Source organism: Nycticebus coucang, chromosome 18 (assembly GCF_027406575.1).
Source record: "Nycticebus coucang isolate mNycCou1 chromosome 18, mNycCou1.pri, whole genome shotgun sequence".
Classification (NCBI taxonomy): Eukaryota; Metazoa; Chordata; class Mammalia; order Primates; family Lorisidae; genus Nycticebus; species Nycticebus coucang.
In genome coordinates, this window is record NC_069797.1 from 61,559,832 (window position 1) to 61,584,493 (window position 24,662).

A 24,662-nucleotide genomic window follows, 5' to 3' on the forward strand; every position below is an offset into this window, starting at 1 on the left:
CTTGCTGCCTGTCATTTTCTGTGCATGAGCCTCCACAGTGGATGTTCCCACCCTATGACCTTCCAACATGAGGCCCACAATGGGGAAATGCCAGCATGGGGTCATTCTACAAGACTGCCCTGTAAGCCACCCCCACCGTGTGAAGACGTTCCTCATAAACCTCTACTACAGATGGTCCTGCCCCAAGAAACTCTTGTCATTTAGATTTGCCACATGAACTGTCACCACTTACCCTTCCATTGCCATGTCATGCATATCCTTGTGAGAGTTGACTCATGACATATCACCATTCTTGTACTGTCATCCAAAACCCGAAAACAGAGATTTCTGCTACCACATAAGGGTGTGCAAGGAAATAGTCCAGCCAGCTGGGCAGATCTGTCCTTGGGCCAGTTCTTTGGGCCTGATTGTGCCAGCTTGGGTGGGCAATGCTGTGGCCCACAAGTGGGCATTAGGGGAGCCAGTGACCCCTAATACCAACACACAAAACATGGCAGGAGGCTGGGGCAGAGAGAAAGCCCCTGTCCCCAAAGTCACGTCACAGCCATCAGCCAGCAGGCCCTGTGCTAGCCCAGATGGACAGGTAGACAGCAGACAAACGGACAGATAGATGCCTGGCTGCTTTCCCCTCACAGACTCTTTTCTTCTTCTTCCAGACAACGGCTACCGGGAGTGCCTGGCCAATGGCAGCTGGGCTGCTCGTGTGAATTACTCTGAGTGCCAGGAGATCCTCAATGTGGAGGTGAGGCTGTGCCAGCAAGGCTGCCCATACTTGGGGGGCCAGGGCCCCAGCAGAGTTCTGTGCTGCTCCTGGCCAGTCAGTGTCAGGGAGCCTGAGGCCAATGGCAAGGCCCTGCCATAGCAAAGCTAGGGAGAAGGAGCCTTCAGCCTGGAAGTAGCCTGGGAGCAGGTACCCCAAGAGAAGTCTGAGCTGCACCCCTACTTTTTCCTTCTGTTCGCGCTTGTTGGGTGGCTGCTTGCACTGGACAGAGGACTGTCCCTGGTCAGACCAGACACAGTCACGGCATTCGCACCCATTTCTACCCCAACACCTGAGAAGTTTGTGAAGGGCCAGACACGGGGCCGTATCAGAATCAGGGATGGGGTAGCAGATCTGCTTGAAAAAGTCCTTGGAGATACTTTTAAAAATGTAAATGTTTTTTAATAGATACTGCAAAATCCAAAGGATACAAGTGGGAATAATGTCTCCCACCCCGCCCCAGCCACTGGCTTAGCAGAGTTCTTCCTGAGATGTTCTCTGCATATACGATGATTATACAGGGTAGCCATAAAGTTCATGTGCAATTTAAAATTGTACATGACCTTTATGGTCACCTTGTATGTGTGTGTGAGTGTATATATGTGTGTGTGTGTGTATATATATATACATTTGTACATATATATAATACATATATTTTTGTTTTTACCCAAATGTTGCATATTATTCACACTGTTCTACACCTTGCTTTTTTCATATAATCATGTATCTTGGAGATTGTTTTATATCAGTACATAAAGAGCATCTTTATTCTTTTTTACATTTGCACAATATCACATTGTACAGTAGTTTATTCAACCAGTCTCCAGTTATTAAAAACAGTGCTTCAATGAATCATCTCTTAAGGGTGACATGTGGCAGAGGCACAGACAGATCTGTCCTCCTGGTGTTGCTGCTATTCTCCGTCCCCCATCTCCGGCCCTTTTCCCCCATCTCCCTCAACTTTCTCAGCCAGTGGTAAGGAAAGTGAGGGTCAAAGAGCAGAGGGAGGATGTCCCAGGGTGTCTCAGGGCCCCAGGCTTCTGGCGCGTGGAAGAGTCCTGGGAATCCCATCCCTGAAGATCTGAGCTGGAAGGGACCTGAGACCCTCTCTCCCATCTGGAGGTTCCCAGACCTTCCTGGTAGTAAGAATCACCCAGAGCACATGTCCAAATACAAGTCCCCATGCTAATACCTAATAGACTGAACTGTCTGGGGAGGACCTGGGAATCTGTATTTTTAACAAATGCCCCCTAGAGAACCTTCTAATGGGGTAAAAATGAGAAACTCTGACCTAATGCAACCTATTCATCTTACAGGTGGGGAGACCGAGGGCCCAAAAGTGGGGAGTAACTCACATAAGGTCACGTGGCCAAAGGGAGTCAGAGCCTGGAATCTGGGGTTTTGGAGCCCGGCTCTACTTTTGCCTGCTGGGTAAGCCTGGTGTGAAACCAGGTTAATGGAGGGAAAACAACTTTCCCCCACCTGTGGCTCGGCCCACCGCAACCCTGAACACTTCGGTTAGCCCCTCCTCAGGTGCCTGGTGTTATGTGGCTGAAGCTCTTGGGGCTCTGCTGTCTCCTTTCTGAAGCTGCAAAGATAAGTCAATGTTTCAGCCTAAAAGTGATGAGCTCTTTCATGGTGCTGCTCTGGCAGGGTGGGCACAAGAGTGCCTGGGGGTAAGGGATGCTGCCTGGCATCTCAGATCCCATGGGCCAGACTGTTGGGTCCACCAAGGGCCGGGGAGGATGAGCCAGGCTCCATGACCATCTGACCTAAGCAGAAATAGCCCCCAGGTGGCTAAGCCCCCACACAGTGAGCCTACCTGGGAAGCTGGGGGAAGAATGTGGGGGGCCAGGCCAGGAAACCTAGTTGGGCCAGAGGAGGTGGGCTGGGGTGAGGGGGGGGCAGGGAAGTCCTGATCTGGTGCACAATAGAGGAGGTGGGAAACAGGGATGTGCTCAGAAAAGCGGGTCAGTGCTGTGGGTCACTCAAAACCACGTTCACGTCCACACAGGGATGGTGTCTGGGAGACATGGGAGTGTTCGGCCCCTCCTTCACACCCACTTCTGCTCTGATGGCCCTGCTGGGTCCACAGAGCCTGAGGCAGATGTATCCTCAGCTAGAGGTCAGGCCGCCAGCTGCCCTCTCCCCCACCTTGGAGGAGCAGACGTCTGTCCCCTTCTTGGACGAAGCCAGATTGGCCACAGCTGCTTGGAGCCCCCTCCCAGCATCAAGCCTCCCGATGGTCAGGGAAAGGTCTTCCTGGTTCACCAAGTCCTTCCTGCTCTCATGTAAGCCCCTCCCTTCCAGCTGGCTGAGGGCATGCCCAGCAGCCCTGCTTCTCCCAGCGCCTGTCCAAGACTCAAGGACAATGGTTCAGCCGCCCTCAGTCTGCCCTGCAGCTGCCACCTCAGCAAGGACAGGGGTCTTTCCTCCTCATCAGTAGGGTTAGGATGGAGAGAGGATTAGGTGCCCCCAGCCTCATCAGCCCCTCCTTGACAGTATAACGGGAATAGCAAGGGCTTGGAGGTTTGGATGTCTGCTCATTCATGCTGCGTGACCTTGAGCAGGTAACTTAACCTCACTAAATCCCCTAAAATGCCTGAGAGTTATTCAGAAGGGTGGTGCTAGCCTGTGTCGTGGCCCATCTATCTGCCACCCCTCTGTCTCCCATATCACCTGTGGGATCAGGGAAGGTTGTATGTGCACCTAGGGTGGCTGGGTAACATGGACATCCCCCTCCTTACCAACACCCCCTCCCCTCCCCAGGACATAGTGACCCACCTCTGCCTGGTTTTGCCACCATTTTCCCCTGCAGCCTCTGTTGGCCTGGCACACTGGGTAATCAATTAATTTAATTAGTGAAAATGCCATCCCCTTCTGCCAGCCCCCAGCCTGGCCAGACCCCTCGCCACTCCCAGGACTCCACACCGCTCCCAGAACTGCAAAGAGAAAAGTATCCAATTAACTGAGTGGCAGGTTTCTCAGCTCTGGGCCTAGGCTAAGCCCTAATTAAGCACCAGCGCCCTGGGGTGTTGCAGAGACTGGATTCTCAGAAGTCACATGTGAAATGGGACCTGAGAGGATGCCCCAAGGCCAGGTGCCCAGGAAACTTGCCCAACGACCACTCTGTCACAGGCTCCCAAATGGGAAACCTGGCGTATGCTCTGCCCCACCCCAAGGGATGGCACTGAGTCCCCAGCACCACCCTGCACCAGCCCCCACTTCGTGCATCAGCACCTCCCCCCATCTCTTCCATATGATAACTGTCCCCACTGCCCTGACTCCCCACACCCGACACTCACATGCTCTAACCCTCTCCCCCATGTTCTGTGGAGGACAAGGAGTCTGGGCCAGAGCAAATCCTGGGAGGTCACACCTTGGTGGGACATGAAAGGAACTTCAGGGGCCTGAGTTTTGGGTAGGGGCTCACTGCTCACAGTGGGAGGAGAGAGTGGTGGTTGGACCAGAGCTTCTGAAATATTAAGGTGGTCAGGGTCATCTGGCTTCTTGCTAGAAAGAAGACTCAAATTCAGTTTTACGGGGTGGGGCTTAAGATTCCACTTTTCGCAAGGTTCCTGCTGGCACCCAGATGCCGATGTTTTTGGTTCAGGGACTGCCCTTGGAGAGGCCCGGAGTACAGCTGGGGGCTAAAGAGGGCAGCTCAGGAAGCCCAGATGGAGAGCAAGCACCACTGAGTGGGGTGAGTAGGGATGGGGAGCTAGACAAAGGCTGTGGAACTCAGAAGGGGCCTTGGGGTCCTGGGAGGGAGGTCTCATTGCCACCCTCCCAGCAAGACAGCTAGGCAGTCTGACACCACTGCCATCTGCGACAATGTGGTGTCTTGCAGAGTCTGGTCAGAGTCAGCCAGGCACCTGCTGCTTACCAGATTCTGGTCATTGAAGGTATAGCAGAGTGGCCTCTGCTGAGCACCACAGGGGGCCACCTTCCTCAGGACACTGTTGGTCTTAGGTCTCCAAACTCAACCAGGACAGAGTGCTGCTCAGGTCCCCTGTGTCCTGCAGGCTGTGCAGATTATCAATTGACCTTCTCTCTGGTGTCACTAGGCATCTCTTTGGATGTGGAGGGTGGTCTTTCTGGGCGTCACTGATCACTTCTCTGGGTATTGCTGCTTTCTCCTAGGGTATTAATGGGCATCTCTCAGGGTGTACTGCAAAGCTCCAAGAACCAAAGCTGAGAACCCTGTTTCTGGTTGTTATTGGAAATTTCTCAGTGTCTCCGGACCTATTTGTCACTCAAGATAGTGGTGACCATCTTAGGTTGTTTCTAGCCGTCTCTTGGGGTGACACTGCTGTCTCCCCAGCTGTCTTTTTGGGCTCTCTCTTTCTCAGATGGTATCAGCTGATGTGGCAGGTGAGCGACAGGGCTTGAACCCAGCCCAGGGAGTCACATAGAGACCTTGTCCCCCTGAATGGTTTGGCCCTGCTATCCCTGTCAGGCTCTGTGGAGAAACCGCCTCGCAAGACCCAAGGCTCCTCACAGCTCCCAGAGGCTCACGAGCCCTAAACAGACTTGCCCAGAGAAGATGCTTGGGTTTTCAATTCCTGTTTGTTCCCCTAAGAAATGTACCATGGGGACAGGAAAAAGAGGGGTTTTATTTTTATTTATTTTTTGAGATAGAGTCTCACTTTGTTGCCCTTGATAGAGTGCCCTGGTGTCATAGCTCACAGCAACCTCAAAGTCTTTGGCTCAAGCAATCCTCTTGCCTCAGCCTCCCAAGTAGCTAGGACTACAGGCACCTGCCACAATACCTGGCTAGTTTTTCTATTTTTAGTAGAGATGAGGTCTCACTTGCTCAGGCTGGTCTCAAACTCGTGAGCTCAAGCATTTTACCCACCTCAGCTTCCTAAAGTGCTAGATTACAGGCATGAGCCACTATGCTCAGCAAAAGAGGGGTTTTAAAGACAAGTAGACTCTGGTTTCAGTTGCTAGCTGCATGGCATGAGCCAATTATTCTGGAAAACAGGGATGAAAGTACTAATCTCAGAAGGCAGTTGGGAGAAAGAAACACAATAACGTCTGTAAAGCACCTGGCATCGTGGTCAGCACACAGTGGGTGCTTAATAAATGACTCTTCTCCACCCTAGCCCCTGATGTGGGGTGCTGTGGGTGCACTCGTAGCAGGTGGTGGTGGAAGGCTCCTGCTGTCCAGCCTGGGCCTGTGAACGATGCACACTCCACAGATGTTGTCATTACCCAGGGGCTTCTCAGCATGAATTTGTGGAAAATTTAATAAAGGAAATTAAATATCAGCTCCAGACAGCCTGTGGCATGTGTGTGTCTTCCGGAGCCTCTGGATTGTGGCATCTGCCACCATGCACCCTCCCCATTTGCATGGGCGATAGGTACCCTTTGCCCCCTTCCCCTTCTTTGTCCCTTGCTTACCTGTCTTCATTTACATCTCGCTGGGTCCCAGCCCTTCCAAGGCCCAAGTTGCTAATGTGATTTTCTGCCAAGTTCCAGAAACCCTCTGCTGGGAAAGCCAGCTCCCAGAACAGGACTTTGGCAGGGACCTGTCCGACCTGAGAGGGTCTTCCTGACGATGCGCAGCAGCCGGGGCAGGGGGCAGGGAAAGCTTGGCCCCTCCTTTTTTTTTTTGAGACGAGCACCTGGCTGCCCTTGGTGGGAGGAGATGGCATATGCAGATGCCTGATGGATAGGGCTGGATCTGACCCCGAGGACAGCTCTGACTTCCATGGATTCTGTGTTCTAACAGCAAAGTCCACAGAGGGCCAGGAGCTCTTTGGTGGCTTTGGAAGACGACAGGGCTGCTGTGAGCTCATCCTTTTCTTAGCACTTATGTGTCACCAGTTTTCTGTGCATTGTCATCCTCAGCACAAAGGAGAGACAGAGGGAGGTGCTTGTGGGAAGCCCCCTTCCCAAAGCCGGCTGCTTTCCAAGATCTGTCTTCCCTTCCTTCGCTCACACACAGTGATGGAGCCCAACTGACTGCCAAGCTCAGGTTTCTAGGCCCTGCCTCCTTGGGACCTAGAAAAGGGTGCATGGGGGCTTTGCCGTCTGCAGAGAGCTGAGGGACCAGCTAGTCCCCCATTATGGGCTGGGAAACTATCTGTAGCCTTAGCATCTTGCCAAGCTGCACGTGCAGGAAAGAGGTGGTTTTGAAGTTAGGTAACTTTGAGTGAGTCACCCTACCTCTGGGTCTGTTTTCCTGTGAAATCAGGAACAGATGCCCTTCCAGCTCTTTCCGCAGGGTTTAAGATGGTAACAGACACACAAATCCTCTGTAAATGGCTTCATCGTTCTTGGAGTTAAACTCCTGAAACTATAGAGCAGTAGCCTACGTCAGTATGCTAAATTAAGAAATAAAGTTAGGTCATGTGTGCTAGTCCTGGGACAACATCCCATTTGCTTCATGCAGACCCCCCAGGCCAGGGATGGAGAAGGACCTGGGGGGGAGTCGTGCAGCCTGGAGAGACATCATTGTGATGCCCACAGAGGCCAATGTACTGTGGCTTGGAGTACCTTCCTCGCTCCCTGGAGTAGGCAGCAACAGCAGCGGGAGGGATGTAGAGGCTAACTGAAAAGATGGTGATGCAGTTCAGGAACGGGTGGGGAAAGAAGTCCTGGGAGGCTGGTGTTTTGGCATCCACAGGGGCCACCTGGGCTGATTGGAAACCTGGTGGATGTGAGCGCGAGGTCACCTCTGTAAACCCCACCTGTATACACACTCGGAGCGGGCATCCTGTGTAATGTGGAGGTTCAGTTATCCAACAACATGGAGTGATAGGCAGAGCGTGAAATTCAGGGAGGGACTGACAGAGCTTCGGCTTGGACGTGCTGCCGCAGAGCAATGCCTGCACACAGAAGGGCTCTGCACCGGGGAGCACTGTGACGATTACTGCTCCATCCTGGCCTCTGCTTGGTGCTGTCCTCATAGAGCTGCTCACATCCAGTGGGCACAGGGGTATGGCCATGTGGGAGCCTCACCTCTGCCCCTCTCTCCTGCCCCAGAAAAAGAGCAAGGTGCACTACCACATCGCTGTCATCATCAACTACCTGGGCCACTGCATCTCCCTGCTGGCCCTCCTGGTGGCCTTTGTCCTCTTTCTACGGCTCAGGTGAGAAGGCCCTGTACTGCCCCCTTCTGTCCCCACCCAGAGCAGAGGGGAGAAGTAGATGTGGGAACGGGCTTGGGGATGGCCACTGGATTGGGGGCGCCTGGCTGTTCTTGGTGAGAGGAGATGGCACATGCAGAAGTCTCGGGTCTCTTGGAATCACTGGCAGAGCCTCTCTGCCCCTCCCCAGTAGCTGTTGGGAGCAGGGTGGGGAAGGAGGAAGCCCAGGCCCACCTTATGTCACCCATACCCAGGCTGTATCCTTTTGGGGTGACCGGGCAGGCAGAGCCGTGGAGGTGGAGTAGCACCCTCTTTTCAGATTTGAAAGTGCCTGGACCCCAGCACTGCTGCCAAGGATGCAGGTTGCGGGACCAGGAATGGGGTGGTGTGAGCAGGGCTAATGCTCAGGGAGCATGGGCTGTGTGCCAGGTGCTGTCCCCAGCAGCTTACATCTGGGTGGGCCGAAGGTGGGAAGGGCCCCGGGGACATTAGGAGAGACTTTCTGCCACCTCCCGTGTGACTTGGCCAGGCAGTCCCACTCTGCCTCGGTTTCCCCACCCATACATCTGGGCTGGAGCAGCGCTGGTGATCTGTGCCTCATCCGCTCTCCTGTCACTCCCATCATCCACCCAGAAGCATCAGGTGCCTGCGAAACATCATCCACTGGAACCTCATCTCGGCCTTCATCCTGCGCAACGCCACCTGGTTCGTGGTCCAGCTCACCATGAGCCCCAAGGTCCACCAGAGCAATGTGGTGCGTCCTGGGAGCATTGGGAGGGGTGGGGGCCATACACAGGTCAGAGGAAGGGCCAGGAGGGGCTCCTCTGCAGAGGAGGGGCTGGGCCAGGCCTTGGGGCCCAGGGGCCAGGGGCAGGATCCCAGGGCTTGTGCTCCCCATCCTGTGGGGTGCTGCCCCTCCCCCATCGCCAGCTCTGGTTGGGGGTGACAGGGTTGGTGCAGACTGGTGACAGCCGCCTACAACTACTTCCATGTGACCACCTTCTTCTGGATGTTTGGTGAGGGCTGCTACCTGCACACGGCCATCGTGCTCACTTACTCCACCGACCGGCTGCGAAAGTGGATGTTCATCTGCATCGGCTGGGGTGAGCTGGATCATTGGCCCCCGCCTGCGCTGTGGCGGCCCCTAGCCTGCCCGCTCCTTACCCATTCTGAGGCTAGCAGGCTGGGGGCCTGAGAAACAGAGGCCAGGTTGGGGTGGTGCTTGCACCATAGCCCTCTGCCCCTCCTTGTGGATAAGCAACTGTAGTTCCAGGTCAACCCCAGCAACCCCAGCTCCCCCTTCCCAGGCCCTGGGCTCCCCCAAGGAGGGGCCCTATAACAACCTGTCTCTCCCCCAGGTGTGCCTTTCCCCATCATTGTGGCCTGGGCCATCGGAAAGCTGTACTACGACAATGAGAAGTAAGTCACCTGCTCCCCCTTCTCCCCTAGGCCCAAGCCCCTGCCTCTTCTCTGACACTCCCTAAGGAGTGGGCCACGTCTGCTTTCCCCTCAGGACCATGGATTCTGCATCCGTATGGGAGGGAGCTGGGGTGGGACTCCATCAAAGGGATTCTGATGAGGGCAGCTGAGAGGCAGGATCTAGCCTTCTTTATCCGCTCCTGAAAACTTGACTTCTGCTGCAGTGGTTTGTAGCCTGCCTCATCTTAGAATGGCCTGGGAAGCTTAAAAAAGTACCGATGCCCAAATGTCACCCCAGAGTGTTGGATATAATTGGTCAGAGGTGCGATTGGGAACCTAGATTTTTAAAAAACTGTCTTGGTGATTCTGATGTTCATGTAAGATTGAGAAAGATTGAAAACCACTGTGTGTGTGAGAAAGAGGGAGAGGCGGGAAAGGTGGGCATAGGTAGCCAGGGGAGGCATCAGGATTTTTTTTTCTAAAGAAGTGTTCTCAGGAACCCCCTTCCTGACTGGGGTCCTGGCAGCCTCCATCACAGTGACAAACCCTCTTCTCCCCCACCGAGGGACGGGGCCTCCACAGTCCTGCTGGCCTCCCCAAGTTTGCATAGCCAGTGGGGGCAGCTGGGCAGGGAGGCTGTGCCCTGAGCAGGAACCTGGCCGGTGATGGTGCTGAGCCTGCAGGGCTTTGTGTGAGCACTGGAGGAGGTGGAAAAAATTTCAGAAAACTCTTGCGTGCATGTGTGTGCGTATGCTGGCAAGTGTCTTGGAGGGGAAAAGCTCTCCTGGGCTGGAGAAGAAAGTGGGTCTGAGCGGCTCTGACGCTCCACCTAGTGGTAAGATGCTGACACCACAGTAGAAGGGACCCAGGTGTCAGAACTTGCAGACCAGAGGCCTGAGGACTGGACCTGGTCCCGGGACAGCTGCACTTGGCCTACATCCAGAAATTAGAAATCAGAAAACTTGATTTTTTTTAGTCAACCTTGAAAAAGTCAAAATTTTTGACTAAAAATCCCAATTTCTGGCTTATGGAGGCACCATGAGATGTAGCCACTGCATGTCTATGACACAGGGCTTCCCAGACCTCCCTGGGGCTTGCTGGTGGGAAATTTGGAAAAATGCAAAGTGGGCCTGTATGAGTCTCCTCTCAAGCTTGATCAGGCTGCATCTAAACGGATGCAGGCAGAGATGCTAACTGGAGGGTGCAAGACACTGTGTGTGCCACATCCATGAAGCACCCCAGGGGCATGCTGAACCTCGGCCACAGCCAGGGACCACGGGGGGGAAAAGAGGGAGCAGTGGCATGTGGGGCCATGCCTGTTTCTGGACCCAGTCTACATCTCACAAAAGACACTGTCCTCTCTGCATGTGGGACATCTGAGGCACCACAGAGGGATGCAGTGGCTTGATCTGCTGGGGTTGGAATTGGAACACTCACATCCTGGCCTGTAGCCCGCGTCCCACCCTGGCTGGGCACTGCCCCTCCCCCACACCACTGCCATGGACCCAGATGACCTGACCTGGCCCTCTCCTCTGTGGCCTTTCAGGTGCTGGTTTGGCAAGCGGCCTGGGGTGTACACTGACTACATCTACCAGGGGCCCATGATCTTTGTCCTGCTGGTAAGAAGCTGGGAGGGGACAGGAGACAGAGTGAAGTGCGGGGAGTGGTGCATCAGTGCTGACTGTGGACAGAAGGACCTTCTACCTGGAGGTGGAGGTTACTTCAAGAGCGGGCGCAGGCCAGGCCTGTGTGCAACTGCTAACGAGGAGGAGGGAGAGCAGGGGGACTGAGAGGGCTGAGGTCCTGGCTCCCTCCACGTCGGTCACCTCTCACCCACACTGTCCTGCTGGTGCACTCAAATTGCAGATCAATTTCATCTTCCTTTTCAACATTGTCCGCATCCTCATGACCAAGCTCCGGGCCTCCACCACCTCCGAGACCATTCAGTACAGGTGACTGGGTCCCCCTCCCCAGGCCTGGCAGTGCCTCCTGAAGCCCCAGCTCCCACCTCAGATACTCCTGAGACTGGCCACTCCCTTCCCAGCCTCGGCTCTCCCCTCCTGGCTGGGCTGTGACTGTGCCCCCCGCCCTGCCCCCAGGAAGGCAGTGAAGGCGACTCTGGTGCTGCTCCCACTCCTGGGCATCACGTACATGCTGTTCTTCGTCAATCCCGGGGAGGACGATGTCTCCCGAGTCGTCTTCATCTACTTCAACTCCTTCCTGGAATCCTTCCAGGTATGGCCGTCCCCCTATGCCTGCCCTGGAAGGGCCACACCTGCACCTCCTGGAGGGGGTCTCCTCTCCAGTAGGGAGCTAGGGGGCAGGACGCTGGGGAGCAGGGGGCAGCCTTGAGGCTGGATGGGGTGACAACCTGTGGCCAGCTTCTGACGGCCTTGTCTGTCCTCCCAGGGCTTCTTCGTGTCAGTGTTCTACTGTTTCCTCAACAGTGAGGTAAGGACCCAGGGCATGGGGCCTGGCTCAGGGTAGCTGAGGTCTGTGGGGACTGCGGACTGTCCAGAGCCCCCTCCTGCCCTTGGTGCTGGCACCCTCCCCTTCCTCCCAAGTCCCATGGGGATGCTGCTGGGTGCTCCAGGAGGGTCCCTGACACCTGTTCACTCTGCTGCTACAATGACAATCACTGTTTTGCTCTTGGAGGCAGTTTCCTTGAGGCCCAGGGCTTCATTCAGTCTCCTCAAAGAGTCTGGGAAGAGCAGGAAGGGCTGAGCCCAGAGGCAGGGGACATGGGTGGATTGAGGGTAGGGATTCTTCACGGTAGAGGCTGTCTAGTGCCCTTGTGTGGATTAGAAAGAGGTGCCACCCAGGGCTGGTGGATTCGAACCCGACCCCTGGTCTGCTAAACAACAATGACAATAACAAAAAAGATAGCTGGACATGATTGCAAGAGAGACTTTACCTAACAATTGCAATCAGTGTAACCTGGCTTATTGTACCCTCAATGAATCCCCAACAATAAAAAAAAAAAAAGATAGCTGGGCCTTGTGGCAGGTGCCTGTATCCCAGCTACGTGGGAAGCTGAGGCAAGAGAATGGCTTGAGCCCAAGAGTTTGAGGTTACTGTGAGCTGTGACGCCACAGTACTCTACTGAAGGCAACATAGTGAGACTCTGTCTTAAAAAAAAAAAGAGGTGCCACTTCCTCGGGACACTTGAGAAAACTGTCCCAACAAATATGTAAATCAACAGCATTACTGATGTGAGTGTTGCCACCCTGGGGACCCCTGTGCCCTGCATGCCTGGAGAACTGCTCACCTAGACAGCAGCCCTAGGCTCAGATGTGCCTTGCCCTGTGCCCACAGGTCCGCTCTGCCATCCGAAAGAGGTGGCACCGATGGCAGGACAAGCACTCGATCCGTGCCCGGGTGGCCCGTGCCATGTCCATCCCCACCTCCCCCACCCGTGTCAGCTTTCACAGCATCAAGCAGTCCACGGCAGTCTGAGCTGGAGATGACAGCCAGACTCTCCGGCCACGGTCTGTGGAGGTGGCCTGCTCCTTCCCATGCCCTCCCGGCCAGGCATAGCCGACACATAGCCTGGGAGGGCTGCCCTGCACCCCCAGCTGACCCAGAGTTCCAGACTGTGAGAGCAGCCGGAGCGTGGGCCATGGGATGAATGGACAGTCACCCACAGGACTGGGCTGGGCCCAGGGCCACTGGAGGAGGGAACTGGGAATGAATGGAAATCTACGGCCGCACACATGTCCCTCCAAGAACTGTCTTTTCCAGAGCACAAAAAGGTCAACCCACCAGGGACCTGGGGCTGTCCTCAGCAACTGTGGGATGGCTGCTGCCCGAGGGACTTCGTGGGAAACTCTCATGACAGCGTCTGCTGCCTGACCACAGGGAGCCCAGGCCACGTGCTCAGGAGCCCTGGAGACATCATCACACATCGGGCCACATCACTAGAAAGCACTCCCAAGCCACGGGAGCTTCAACAGCACTGTGGCACTGCCACCAGAAATGCCCTGCCTTGCTGCCTTGCACCCTTTGATGTTTACTATGCTGCAGGCCAGGCTGGCTTCCCCCACTCCACTGTGGACAGCACCCTGGCCCTGACTCCCGTTGCCCCTGCTCCTGAGTGTTTCCCTTTTGTGAGAAGGTGGGGGCTGGGAGGGGGACAGAGCAGCCTGTGAGCAAGAGCCAGGTCTGCCCAGCCACGGCCGGTCCCCCTTTGGAGTGGGCAAAGAGCTCTTGGGGGCTCCCAGTCTGCCAGCTTCAGTGCCCTGGCCCCTGGGGCAGAGCTTGTGGCCCTGGATGGCCTCTGGGGCAGGATCACCAGGTAATCAAAGACAGGAGAAGGCCACCATCTTCCCAGGTGCCTGGAGCAAGACAGGTGGCTCTTGGGACAGCCAGATGGCCAGCAGATCACTGACAGCCCCCACTGGACCCATCCTTGTCCAGAGTGATTGGAAGGCCAAAGTGGAGCTCACAAAGGGTGCCCCTCAGAGATGAGGATATGGACTGTAAGGGGGGAGCTAAAGTGAAAAATAATCACTAATCAATAATTTATCTTTTCAACCAGTATTTTTAAAGGCCTGGACTGTGCTGGGGCCGGGTAGGGAGGGTGCCTCAGAGAAGTGAGGGCCATTTTTCAGCCTTCAGAGGAGGCTGCTGTGTGGCTGAGAACCTGACACTACGCACACCTGTCAAGCATGGGGTGCTGGATGAGCCCCTGAGGGCTGGCAGAGGGGGAGGGCAGGGGGACTTAGAGGAAGGCAGGGGGGTCTGGCCAGGGCCCAGGTAGTTAGGGGCAGCTTTTTTTTTTTTTTTTTTTTTTGGTAGAGACAGAGTTTCTGCCCTCGGTAGAGTGCCGTGGCGTCACACAGCTCACAGCAACCTCCAACTCCTGGGCCCAAGCAATTCTCCTGCCTCAGCCTCCCGAGCAGCTGGGACTACAGGCGCCCGCCACAATGCCCAGCTATTTTTTTATTGCAGTTTGGCCGGGGCCGGGTTTGAACCCACCACCCTCAGCATATGGGGCCAGCGTCTTACTGACTGAGCCACAGGCGCCGCCCTGGGGGCAGCTTTTTGTAAAGAGGGCAGCTGTAGGGAGAGACAGGCCATGGATTAGGGATATAGGGGGGAGGACCACGGTAGGGGCAGCTTGGGCAAAGGAGGAAGTGGGGTTAGGAAGCGGGGAGGCTGGACAAGCCTGAATGCTGTCTCAGCTTGGGATCCCCAGAAACAGACCTTGACACGAGGGTTCTGGCACACACTCAAGGGAAGGGGAGCACAGGGATGGCTGGGGGAGTGAGGCCAGGCTGGGAAGGCAGCCAAGAGAGGGTGGGTGGGTGACACCACACCACTATGGACTGTGAGGCCCTTCTCACTGGGGGAGCCAGGGAGCCAGCTGGAACTCCCAGGGCGGGGAGACGTGTATTTATCCACCAGTTCCCGGTAGTCACTGGTTGAGGTCTGCTCCCAGGGAGACATTAATTGCCCTGTATTGCCCACATCCATGTGGGCCACAGAGAGGACCAGAGTTCCCTGGCCCAGCATCACACAGGTGCAGAAGCCACATGCGCCGCATGGTGAGGGCAGGGGGCTGTGAGTGGGATAGCAGAACTCTGCAGGGGCCCCATGCAGCCGGTGCCTCACCTCTGGGGCTCTGACCGGGGAGGGGGGCCACCTGGGGCCGGGGGGCGGCGTATGCTCATGTGCAGCTGTGTGCATGCAGGGCACGTGGTGTCTGGACACCAGGAACAGACTAAGATGCCTGCGGTGCTGACAGCTCCTAGTGGAGGGTGGTGGGTGGGGGTCTGGGTCCAGAGGAGAGCTAAGGGTTTCTACACAGGGTGCCCTGCTCTGCCAGTGCCCAAGTGCTGTGCCCAGGGCATGACAGAGGTGGGCTGATGGCTTCCAGGACAGCTTCAGGGGAAATGGGGAGAAGCCCAGCAAAGGGTCCTACCTGAGAGGGGTAACCAGAAGTGACAAGCAAGCCTTAGATGGCCACAACCGAGATAGCTTTCTCCACTCTGCCTCTCACTCAGTGAAGAGAAGTGAGGGAGTGAGGCTTTCCCTTCATGGCATGGGCAGCTCTGGGGGGCTTCCCAAGGCTGGAGGGGTCTGAGGAGCTGGGGGCAGCAGCGAGGCGGCTGTGCAGACAGGAGGTGCCCCCTTTCCTGCAGGTGCCTCCGGGTGCTCCAGCCAGCAGCAACCTCCAGGCACCCCCTGGGCACTCACCACTGAGCTGGGCCCTGGGCGGCAAGTGAGCCAGGGTAGACACCAGTGACCCCTGTGGCACTCAGAGCGTCTGGTTCTGGAAGGCTGTGGGAGGATACCTCCAAGGCAAAGCTGGCAGTCATCAGAGAAGCTGAAGGGGGTGTCCCTGGGCAGGCAGGGTTGGTCCAGAGGGACCCTAGGGGCTCCCCATCCAGAGACTTTGAGGACAGATTGGCTCCCTTAGTGCATAGCTGGGAACATCTGGGTCCCCAAATCTGCAGCCCAGAGGCCCAGAGCTTAACCTGTCCATGGCAGATGTGTGTTCTGGGCTTCTGCACAGGGGTCAAGACAGGGCCCTAGGCCAGGAGTCTATGCCATTCTTCTCTGAGGCTCAGCTTGTCATCTGGCCCCAAGTGCAGGGCTCTTATCACCCCTCCATTGACTGAAGTCTTTGGGGCTTCCGTGTTGCAAGGCAACACCCATGAAGCAGCTCTGAGACAAGAGAGTATCAGGGAGGCCTCAGGGTCTCAGATGGATCTGGAACATGTCCCACATGACAATGGGACTGGCCCAAAGGCAGCCCAGCCAGCATCTAGCTGTGCCGAGACAGCTTGGTATCAACACTTCCTTCCCTAGTGTACAGACACCCTCCTTAAAATGTTGCTTCTCTTCAAACAGTGCAGCCCAGGCCACCAGAGTTCACCCAACCCAGGCTCTACCCAGCCCCTGCAAGGGTGCCACTGGCCCCCTGACTTTCAACTGCCTGCACTTGGCCCAAACAGAGGTCTTGGTTCGCCAACAATACTGGTTCGTCAGCAATACTGACCATTATTGATGGTTTACTAGGGTCCAGGCACTGCTAAGCCCACCCCTCTCCATGGTAATATCATCTACTCTGAATACCGCCCTTTGAGGCAGGCTGCTGTTATCCCCATTTAACAGATGGAGGGAATGAAGCCCAGAAAGGTTAAGAGACCTGCCTGAGGGCACCCAGCAGAGGTATGGCCAGATTAGAAGCCAGGGCAGCCTCATGTGGCCTCCATGATGTGTGCCCCTATGCAACTGGAGGTCTCTGAAAGGTTACCCTCACTCTCCAGTGCCTCCTCCAGTCTCCGCCCCAGGGAAATTCCCAGGAGGCACTAGCTGCAGGAGTTGAAGCAAAGCACAGGCCTCTTCCCGAAACCCAGGATCCAGGCCAGTCCCAACTGCCAACCTACCTATTCTCTGTCCTATCCCTGTCCCAGCTCCACCTTAGGGCATCACCTCCTACCTCCACACCCAGCCCATCAACCCCTGTGGGTCCTGAGTCAAGAGAGAGTCAAGAGAGGCCTGGGCTGTGCATATTTTTCAAAGCCCTGTGTTGAAAACACCAGTGAGATCATCATTGGGAGAAAACTCCAGAGACCACCCTTGGCCACCAGACTGCAACCCTGCCCCCATCTGTCCTTCCAAGGGGCCCACTGCCCATTGGGCCAAGAGCTAGGGGCGGGGGCCTCCTAGGTCCAAAGGAGATTGGGGGGCACAATAGGCCTCAGTGAAGGTGGGAGGGCACAGAGACTGGTTCTCTCATTTCCTCACCTGCATTATGAGGCAGAGGAGAAGGAACAGGTGGTGGTCTGGCTCCTTCTCAGGTCTGTTCCATCTCTAGAACATACAGCTGGGAGGTGCTGGGCAGGGAATTGAGGGCAGATGAGGAGGCCAGGTGAGCCAGACACCTTCCCTACCCTTCCCAAGACCTGCTGCCCTCACTGCCCTGGGCAGATGAAGATAAAAAATGCTCCAGGTCCTATCTGGAACCCCAGACAGAAGGCAGGGAGACTGCCCTTGTCATCCCCTGAGCAGCCACCCTGAGAGCCCAGGCCATGGCCAAGGGGTGCAATGAGGAACAAGGCTCCCAGAGCAAGGGTACCACCCAAGAAAGGGTCACATCTGGAGGCTGGGGGACGGGGGCAGGGCTGCAGGGTCCTGGAGCAGAATTATGGCCTGGACACCAGCCACCTGTGTGAATGCACCCACCAGGGCTCAAAATGGCACAGGGAAGGGCAACACCAGGGCAGAGGGGCCAGGGAGGGGGATACCTGGAAGCAGGGCTTGAATAGACCCCCCAAAATTCTTGTCAGCCAGGTTCCAGGCAGAGGCTCGAAGAGAATTCCTCGAACCAAAGGGGAGGTCAGGGAGAAAGGGCAGCGGGGCACATGCTGGTCTAACAGGGCCCAGAAGAACCAAAATAAGGCTTGTCCTGAGGACAGGGCCACTAGAGGGAACTGACATTGGTCCTTGTTGTTTTTGTTTATATAATTGTGGCAATATACATATAGCATAAAACTGAACCATTTCAACCATTTTAAAATGCACAATTCAGTGGCTTTAAATACATTCGCGATGTTGTGCAACTGTCATCACTATCTAGTTCTAGAACTTTTTCTTCCCTCCAAATGGAAACTCTACACCCACCAACCAGTCACTCCCTAGTTCTCCTCCCCAAGCTTTGGCTGCCGCAATCTGCGTTTTGTCGCTTAGATTTACCTATTTCAGATATTTCCCATAAGTATCATCAGTCATACAAATGTGTCCTTTTGTGCCTGGCTTCCTGTACTTAGCATAATGTTTCTTTTTCTTTTTCTTTTTATTTATTTTTATTTATTTATTTATTTTTTATTTTTTGTAGAGACAGAGTCTCACTGTACCACCCTCGGTAGAGTGCCGTGGCGTCACACGGCTCACAGCAACCTCCAACTCCTGGGCTTAGGCGATTCTCTTGCCTCAGCCTCCCAAGCAGCTGGGACTACAAGCACCCACCACAGCGCCCAGCTATTTTTTGTTGCAGTTTGGCCGGGGCTGGGTTTGAACCTGCCACCCTCGGCATATGGGACCGGCACCCTACTCACTGAGCCACAGGCGCTGCCCTATTCATCCACACTGCAGCATGTATCAAAACGCCATCTCTTTTTATGGCTGAATGATACTCTGCCCAATGGATACAGCGCACCCTCCCTTCATCAGCTGATGGACATTTGGGTTCTTTCCACGTATTCCTAGTTACCGGGAACAGTGCTGCTATGAGCATTCATGCACAAGTTTTCTTTTGAACACCTGATTTCAATTCTTTTGGCTAACTATCCAACAGCAGAATTTTCTGGGTCGTACACATATGACAACTCTGCTGAAGTTGATTTCCATAGCAACTGTATGACTTTGCATTCCCACCAGGTGTGTATGATGGCTCCAGGTTCTCCATATCCGGGACAACACTTGATAGTGTCTGGTTTGGGGGATAATAGCCATGCTAGTAGGTGTGTTGATCCTCAGGGATTTTTTTTGTTTGGTTGGTTTTTTTGAGACAGAGTCTCAAGCTGTCGCCTGGGATAGAGTGTCATGGTGTCATCATAGCTCACAGCAACCTCCACCTCTTGGGTGCAAGCGATCTTCTTGCCCCAGTATTTTCTATTTCTTTAGTAGAGACGGGGTCTCATTCTTACTCAGGTTGGTCTGGAACCCATGAACTCAAGCAACCCGCCTCGGCTTCCCAGAGTGCTAGGATTATAGGCTCAAGCCCTTGGGGGGGGGTGTTTGTTTTTTGTTGTTGTTTTTTTGAGACAGAGTCTCACTGTGTCGCCCTCGGTAAAGTGCCATGGCGTCACAGTTCACAGTAACTTCAAACTCTTGGGCTTAAGCCATTCTCTTGCCTCAGCCTCCCAAGTAGCTGGGACTACAGGAGCCCACCACAAATCCCAGTTGGTGGAGTTGTCATTGTTGTTTAACAGGTCCAGGTCGGGCTCAAATCCACCAGCCTCAATGTATGTGGCTGGCGTCCTACTCGCTGAGCTATGGGCACCGAGCCAAGATCCTCCGTTTTTAAAAGACCCAAGATTCCCAGCATGGAAAACAGGGCCCCAGGAAGGGCATGCACATGGGCCTCTGTAAGGGGCTGCCTGTCCACAAGCCCTGCTGTGCCCAGCAGCTGTGTGATTCAGAGAGGTGCACCCAATTGGACACTGCTATGCTCCATGGTGAGAGCCTCGCAGGCCAAGCCTCTCTCCCTGAAACACCCTCCAGACCAACTGCCCATTGGCAATGGGAACTCTCAGAAGGTGCAGCTGGCAGCCTCCTCCTGACCCTGACCATGTCTCCTCTCACCAGCTGGTGGTTCATTCGCCAGTCAGTTGTATTCGTTCCCTAATGTGTTTCTGACAGTTCACTTGCCATTGTAATTACTGTTTGTAATCTAACTAAATGTTACATTAATGGATGAATCAGAAGAGCACATGATGTAGATGAGAAACACGATGTTTCTTATGAAAATTGAGTTGAGTGCTTTGAAGGACACCATATAAATGAGTCGCAAAAACATTGCTGCCAAATTAAGTGCGGGTGAGACAAATGCCAATAACTGGGAGGCAGAGGATTGTCAGAATCTAGATGCGTTTTCCTTTGCTGACCGCTTTACAAGGTCCTTTAAGCTTCGAAGAATCCAGGCTGGTGTTGGAGATGGTAGTTCATCCATGTGGATTTTCCCAAGGAAGGTGACTCAGAACTGCAAAGGATGGACCTATAATAGAAGGAGACAGCTTCAGGTCAGTGAGTGCAAGCTCACTCAGAGTTAAAATAACACGAGTATGGGTTAACTTGTGTCCCCCAAAAGATAATGTTGAAGTCCTGACCCCTGGTACTTGTGAATATGACCTTATTGGGAAATAGGGTCTTTGCAGCCATAATTGAGTTAAGAGGAGGTCACTAGCCTTTCGGACAGAGACACCATCTTCCACTAATTTGCCAACATGGCAAACACAAAGGGACAGAGGAGACGCATCCGATTCATGTTCTTTTAGAAAACATAGGAGTCATTCCTTTAGACATAAAGGGAACGGGTACTGTTCAAAGAGGCATGCCACACAAATGTCACCATGGCAAAACTGGAAGAGTCTACAGTGTTATCCAGAATGCTCTTGGCATTGTTGTAAACAAGTTAGGGCAAGATTCTTGCCAAGAGAATTAATGTTCGGATTAAGCATATTAAGCACTCTCAGCACTGAGATAGCCTCCTAAAACGTGTGAAGGAAAATGATCAGAAAGAGAAGGAAACCAAAGGAAAAGGTACCTGGCTGGGTTCACCTGCAGCTCCAGCCTGCTCCACCCAGAGAAGCTCACTTTGTGAGAACCAAGGGAAAGGAGCCTGACCTATAATTCCTCTACTAGGCATATACCCAGAAGACCAAAAAATCACATCATAACAAAGATATTTGTACCAGAATGTTTATTGCAGCCCAATTCATAATTGCTAAGTCATGGAAAAAGCCCATGTGTCCATTGATCCACGAACGGATTAATAAATTGTGGCATATGTACACCATGGAATATTATGCAGCCTTAAAGAAAGATGGAGACTTTACCTCTTTCATGTTTACATGGATGGAGCTGGAACATATTCTTCTTAGCAAAGTATCTCAGGAATGGAAGAAAAAGTATCCAATGTACTCAGCCCTACTATGAAACTAATTTATGGCTTTCACATGAAAGCTATAACCCAGTTATAACCTAAGAATAGGGGGAAGGGGAAAGGGGGGGAGGGGGGCGGAGGGAGGGCGATTGGTGGGATTACACCTGCGGTGCATCTTACAAGGGTATATGTGAAACTTAGTAAATGTAGAATGTAAATGTCTTAACACAATAACTAAGAAAATGCCAGGAAGGCTATGTTAACCAGTGTGATAAAAATGTGTCAAATGGTCTATAAAACCAGTGTATGCTGCCCCATGATCGCATTAATGTACACAGCTATGATTTAATAAAAAAGGAAGGAAGGAAGGAAGGAAGGAAGGAAGGAGGGAGGGAGGGAGGGAGGGAGGGAGGGAGGGAGGGAGGGAGGGAAGGAAGGAAGGAAGGAAGGAAGGAAGGAAGGAAGGAGCCTGAGTGACTGGAACGCATTCCCTATGAATTCAAGGTGTAATAGGCAGACAGCACGGCACACAGGAGGACCAAGAGAACCAGCTGAAAGGGGGCATAAGGTACTGGAACCTATTCCCTATGAATTCATAATGTAATAGGCATAGCAAGTTTTGTCACATTCAATGAAAGGTGCCCCTGAGCTGCTAGAAACTTTTTGCTATGAATTCGTGGCATGATAGGTGTAAAAAATGAAAGGCTACCTTAACAAAATAAAGATGAGGCCACTAGGGTGGCCCTAATTCATTATGATCGGTGTCCTTATAAGAAGAGAAGGGACACGGGCAGACAGGGAGAAAGCCATGCAACACCTAGGCAGAGATTAGAGTGATGCAGTGGCAAAGCAAGGAGGCACCAAGAACTTCCAGCCACCACCAGAAGCTAGGTAAGGAAGGATCCCATCCAAAGTCTCAGAGGGAGCATGGATTACCAACACCATGCTGGACTTTGGACTTACTTATTCACCTTGGGCTGCTATAACAAATGCCATAGACTGGATAGCTAAACACTAACACTTCTCACAGTTCTGGAGACTAGGATGTCCAAGATCAAGGTGCCAGCTGATTTGGTTCCTGGTGAGGGCTCTCTTCCTGGTTTGCAAACGGCCACCTTCTCACTGTATCTTCACATGGCCGAAAGATATCACCTCTCCTATGCCTCTTTCTATAAAAGCACTAATCCCATCAAGAGGGCTCCACCTCGTGACCTAATCCAAAGGCCCCACCTGCACATATCATCACTCTGGGGGTTAGGCTTTGACATATGAATTTTGAGAGATACAAACTTCTAGTGCATAGCAGACGTCTGACCTCTAGTACTGTAAGAAAACAAGTTTCTGTTGTTCTAAGCCACCCAGTGGGGATAACATTGGAGTTGAGGCCTGAATGATAGGCCATGGATGACAGGGGCTTCACCTTAGGGCAGAGCAGCAAGGCTGGATCTGGAGGCTGGGGCTGAGGTTGTGTTAGAGGTGGGTGGGGGAGGGGAGCACAAGATTGTGCAGAGATTCTCTGGCTATGGCTCCCACTTTCTTGCCACCAGCTCCAGAGACCTGGCCACAGTCCCAGGGAGAGGTGCCCTGTCCTGAAACAGTGGTCAGATCATAACTGAGAGTGCCAGCTACTCTGCTGGTGGCTGGTACAAAGCACAACTCTGTCACAGATGTTGTCACAGCTTCAAAGAGAAAAGGAGCGAGCGCCAGCCGGTGCAGTGAGGTGGCACAGGACCACGACAGTAAGTAGGGGAGAATGTGGGAACAATTCTGAAGGTTTCAATGGAACCAAGATTGACACCTTCAGCATCCAAATCCCCCCATTCTGTTTCCAGGGGCCCCAAGGTGCCTCCCATATACACCAATTGCTTTGATAACTTCCTTCCTCAACTCCACCCCATTGTGGGTGGCCCAGAGAAACCTGGGTAGGAGGTCCTGGGTACCCTGTGAGAGAGCAGGTGCCACAGAGTTGGTGGAAACCTGCAGAGCCAGAAACTGGGGCTGCTGACTTCGAACCCAGCTCTCGCTGTTATTCAAGTTCTCTTTCTAGCCAGTTCTCTCCTGGCTTCAGGTAAGTGACTGCGAGAAGGACTCAAGAGTCTGCTTGAAGGGTGGCGCCTGTGGCTCAAGGAGTAGGGCACCCATCCCATATGCCGGAGGTGGTAGGTTCAAACCTAGCCCCTGCCAAAAACCAAAAAAAAAAAAAAAAAAAAAAAAAAAATACTATTAAAAAAAAAAAGAGTCTGCTTGAAATGTTGGGGACAGACAGCAAGATCCAGAAACTTAAGCAGCACAAGAACCCCCAGACTTCTTAGTGTGTCAGTTTGAGCTTCTCTGAGCCCCAGTTTTACTCATCCATGAAGTGGGTATATTAGGGTAAGATTAAGCTGCTATAACCAAGAGACCCATGATAAGTCAATGGCTTAAGACAGACCATCTCTCTCTCTCCCAGGTCTCTCTCCCTTCCTCTCCTCTCTCCCTCACTCTCTATCTTCCCCTTTCCCTTTCTCACTCTCCCCTCTTTCTCCTCCAAGCAGTCCACCAGGAGCATCCTAGGCTACTGCTCTGTGCAGACACCCAGGGACCCAGCTCCTTTCACTTCCTCCCTCCCCATTCCTTAGGATATTGTCTTCATTACCATAGTCAAAACCACATCACTGACCTGTCCTTATTCTTACTTATGAGAAATATAGACAGTGGACCAAGGAGCCCCCCAATCTTTCAGCCTAGGCCACTACTGTGAGGGGATCACACAATTTCTGCTTCATTCCCCTTAGCAAGAACTCAGTCACATAGCAGAGGCAGAGGAAGAGCCCTGGTCATGTGTCTGGTAGAAAGGGGAACCAATTTTGAAGGGTACCTTGTAGCCTGAGGCTGAGTGGGTGACCCAAAAACTTCTGTGCAGCTGTACAACAAATACAGATAAAGTGCCCCGCACTGTGAAGTGCTCAGCAAGTCCAGGCATGGTGGCTCACGCCTGTAATCCCAGCAGTTCTGGAGGCCAGGATAGACAGATCACTTGAGCTCAGGAGTTCAAGACCAGATTGAGCAAGAGCGAGATCCCATCTCAATTAAAAATAGAAAATTTAGCTGGGTGTTGTGGCAGATGCCTGCAGTCCCAGATACTCAGGAAGCTGAGGCAAAGAGAATCACTTGAGCCTGAGAGTCTGAGGTTGCTGTGAGCTATGATGATGCTATGGCACTGTACTCAGGGCAACAGAGTGAGACTCTGTCTCAAAAAAGGAGGAGGAAGAGGAGAAGAGCTCAGTGACATGAGCTCAGAGCGCCAAAGGGTCTTAGAAACTCTCTGGTCCAGGGCGGCGTCTGTGGCTCAACAGAATAGGGCACCAGCCCCATATGCTGGAGGTGGTGGGTTCAAACCCAGCCCCGGCCAAAAACTGCAAAAAAAGAAACTCTCTGGTCCAATATTCTCATTTCTTTGCAGCTGAAGAAACAGCCCACAGCAGAAAGACATGTCCTGGGTCACCCATGATAAGAGGCAAAGTTGGTCCAGAATCCTGTCTAGGCACCCCGATCCCATTCTCCACCTCTCCACTGGGCCTGGGCAGAGGGCAGGACCTGGGGGACCTTTCTACTGTGGCCAAGGTTGGGGGCCATGATCCTGAGAGGGACCCTGTGTGCAGCTTTGTGACTCAGTAGGTGTGGCCCTGGTTTCCAGGACAGGTGGCCAAGCTGCTCTGTGACAAAGGGCCACACCCACCTCCTGGGAGGAAAACTGGGCTGTGAACAGCTGCCACCTCAGGAGGACGCAGTA

At 53.5% G+C, this 24,662-nt stretch overlaps 1 protein-coding gene across 4 annotated transcripts in view; it reads left to right on the forward strand.

Annotated features, from left to right (window-relative positions):
• Nucleotides 1–13,804, forward strand: part of CRHR1 (corticotropin releasing hormone receptor 1) — a 48,789-nt gene extending 34,985 nt beyond the window's left edge. Inside the window, exons 1-12 of one of the 4 annotated variants that reach the window (XM_053570342.1) lie at nt 2,436–3,051; nt 3,530–3,601; nt 4,335–4,463; nt 7,754–7,860; nt 8,491–8,611; nt 8,807–8,960; nt 9,216–9,276; nt 10,823–10,895; nt 11,143–11,228; nt 11,376–11,511; nt 11,686–11,727; nt 12,592–13,804. In XM_053570342.1, the coding sequence (XP_053426317.1) occupies nt 4,353–4,463; nt 7,754–7,860; nt 8,491–8,611; nt 8,807–8,960; nt 9,216–9,276; nt 10,823–10,895; nt 11,143–11,228; nt 11,376–11,511; nt 11,686–11,727; nt 12,592–12,732 (1,032 nt within the window). In that variant the 5' untranslated portion in view covers nt 2,436–3,051; nt 3,530–3,601; nt 4,335–4,352 and the 3' untranslated portion in view covers nt 12,733–13,804. Of the gene's footprint in view, nt 1–656; nt 743–2,435; nt 4,464–7,753; nt 7,861–8,490; nt 8,612–8,806; nt 8,961–9,215; nt 9,277–10,822; nt 10,896–11,142; nt 11,229–11,375; nt 11,512–11,685; nt 11,728–12,591 lie in introns of those variants that run through there. The other 3 variants (XM_053570343.1, XM_053570340.1, XM_053570341.1) reach the window with 3 other exon arrangements.
• Nucleotides 13,805–24,662: the final 10,858 nt, after the last annotated feature.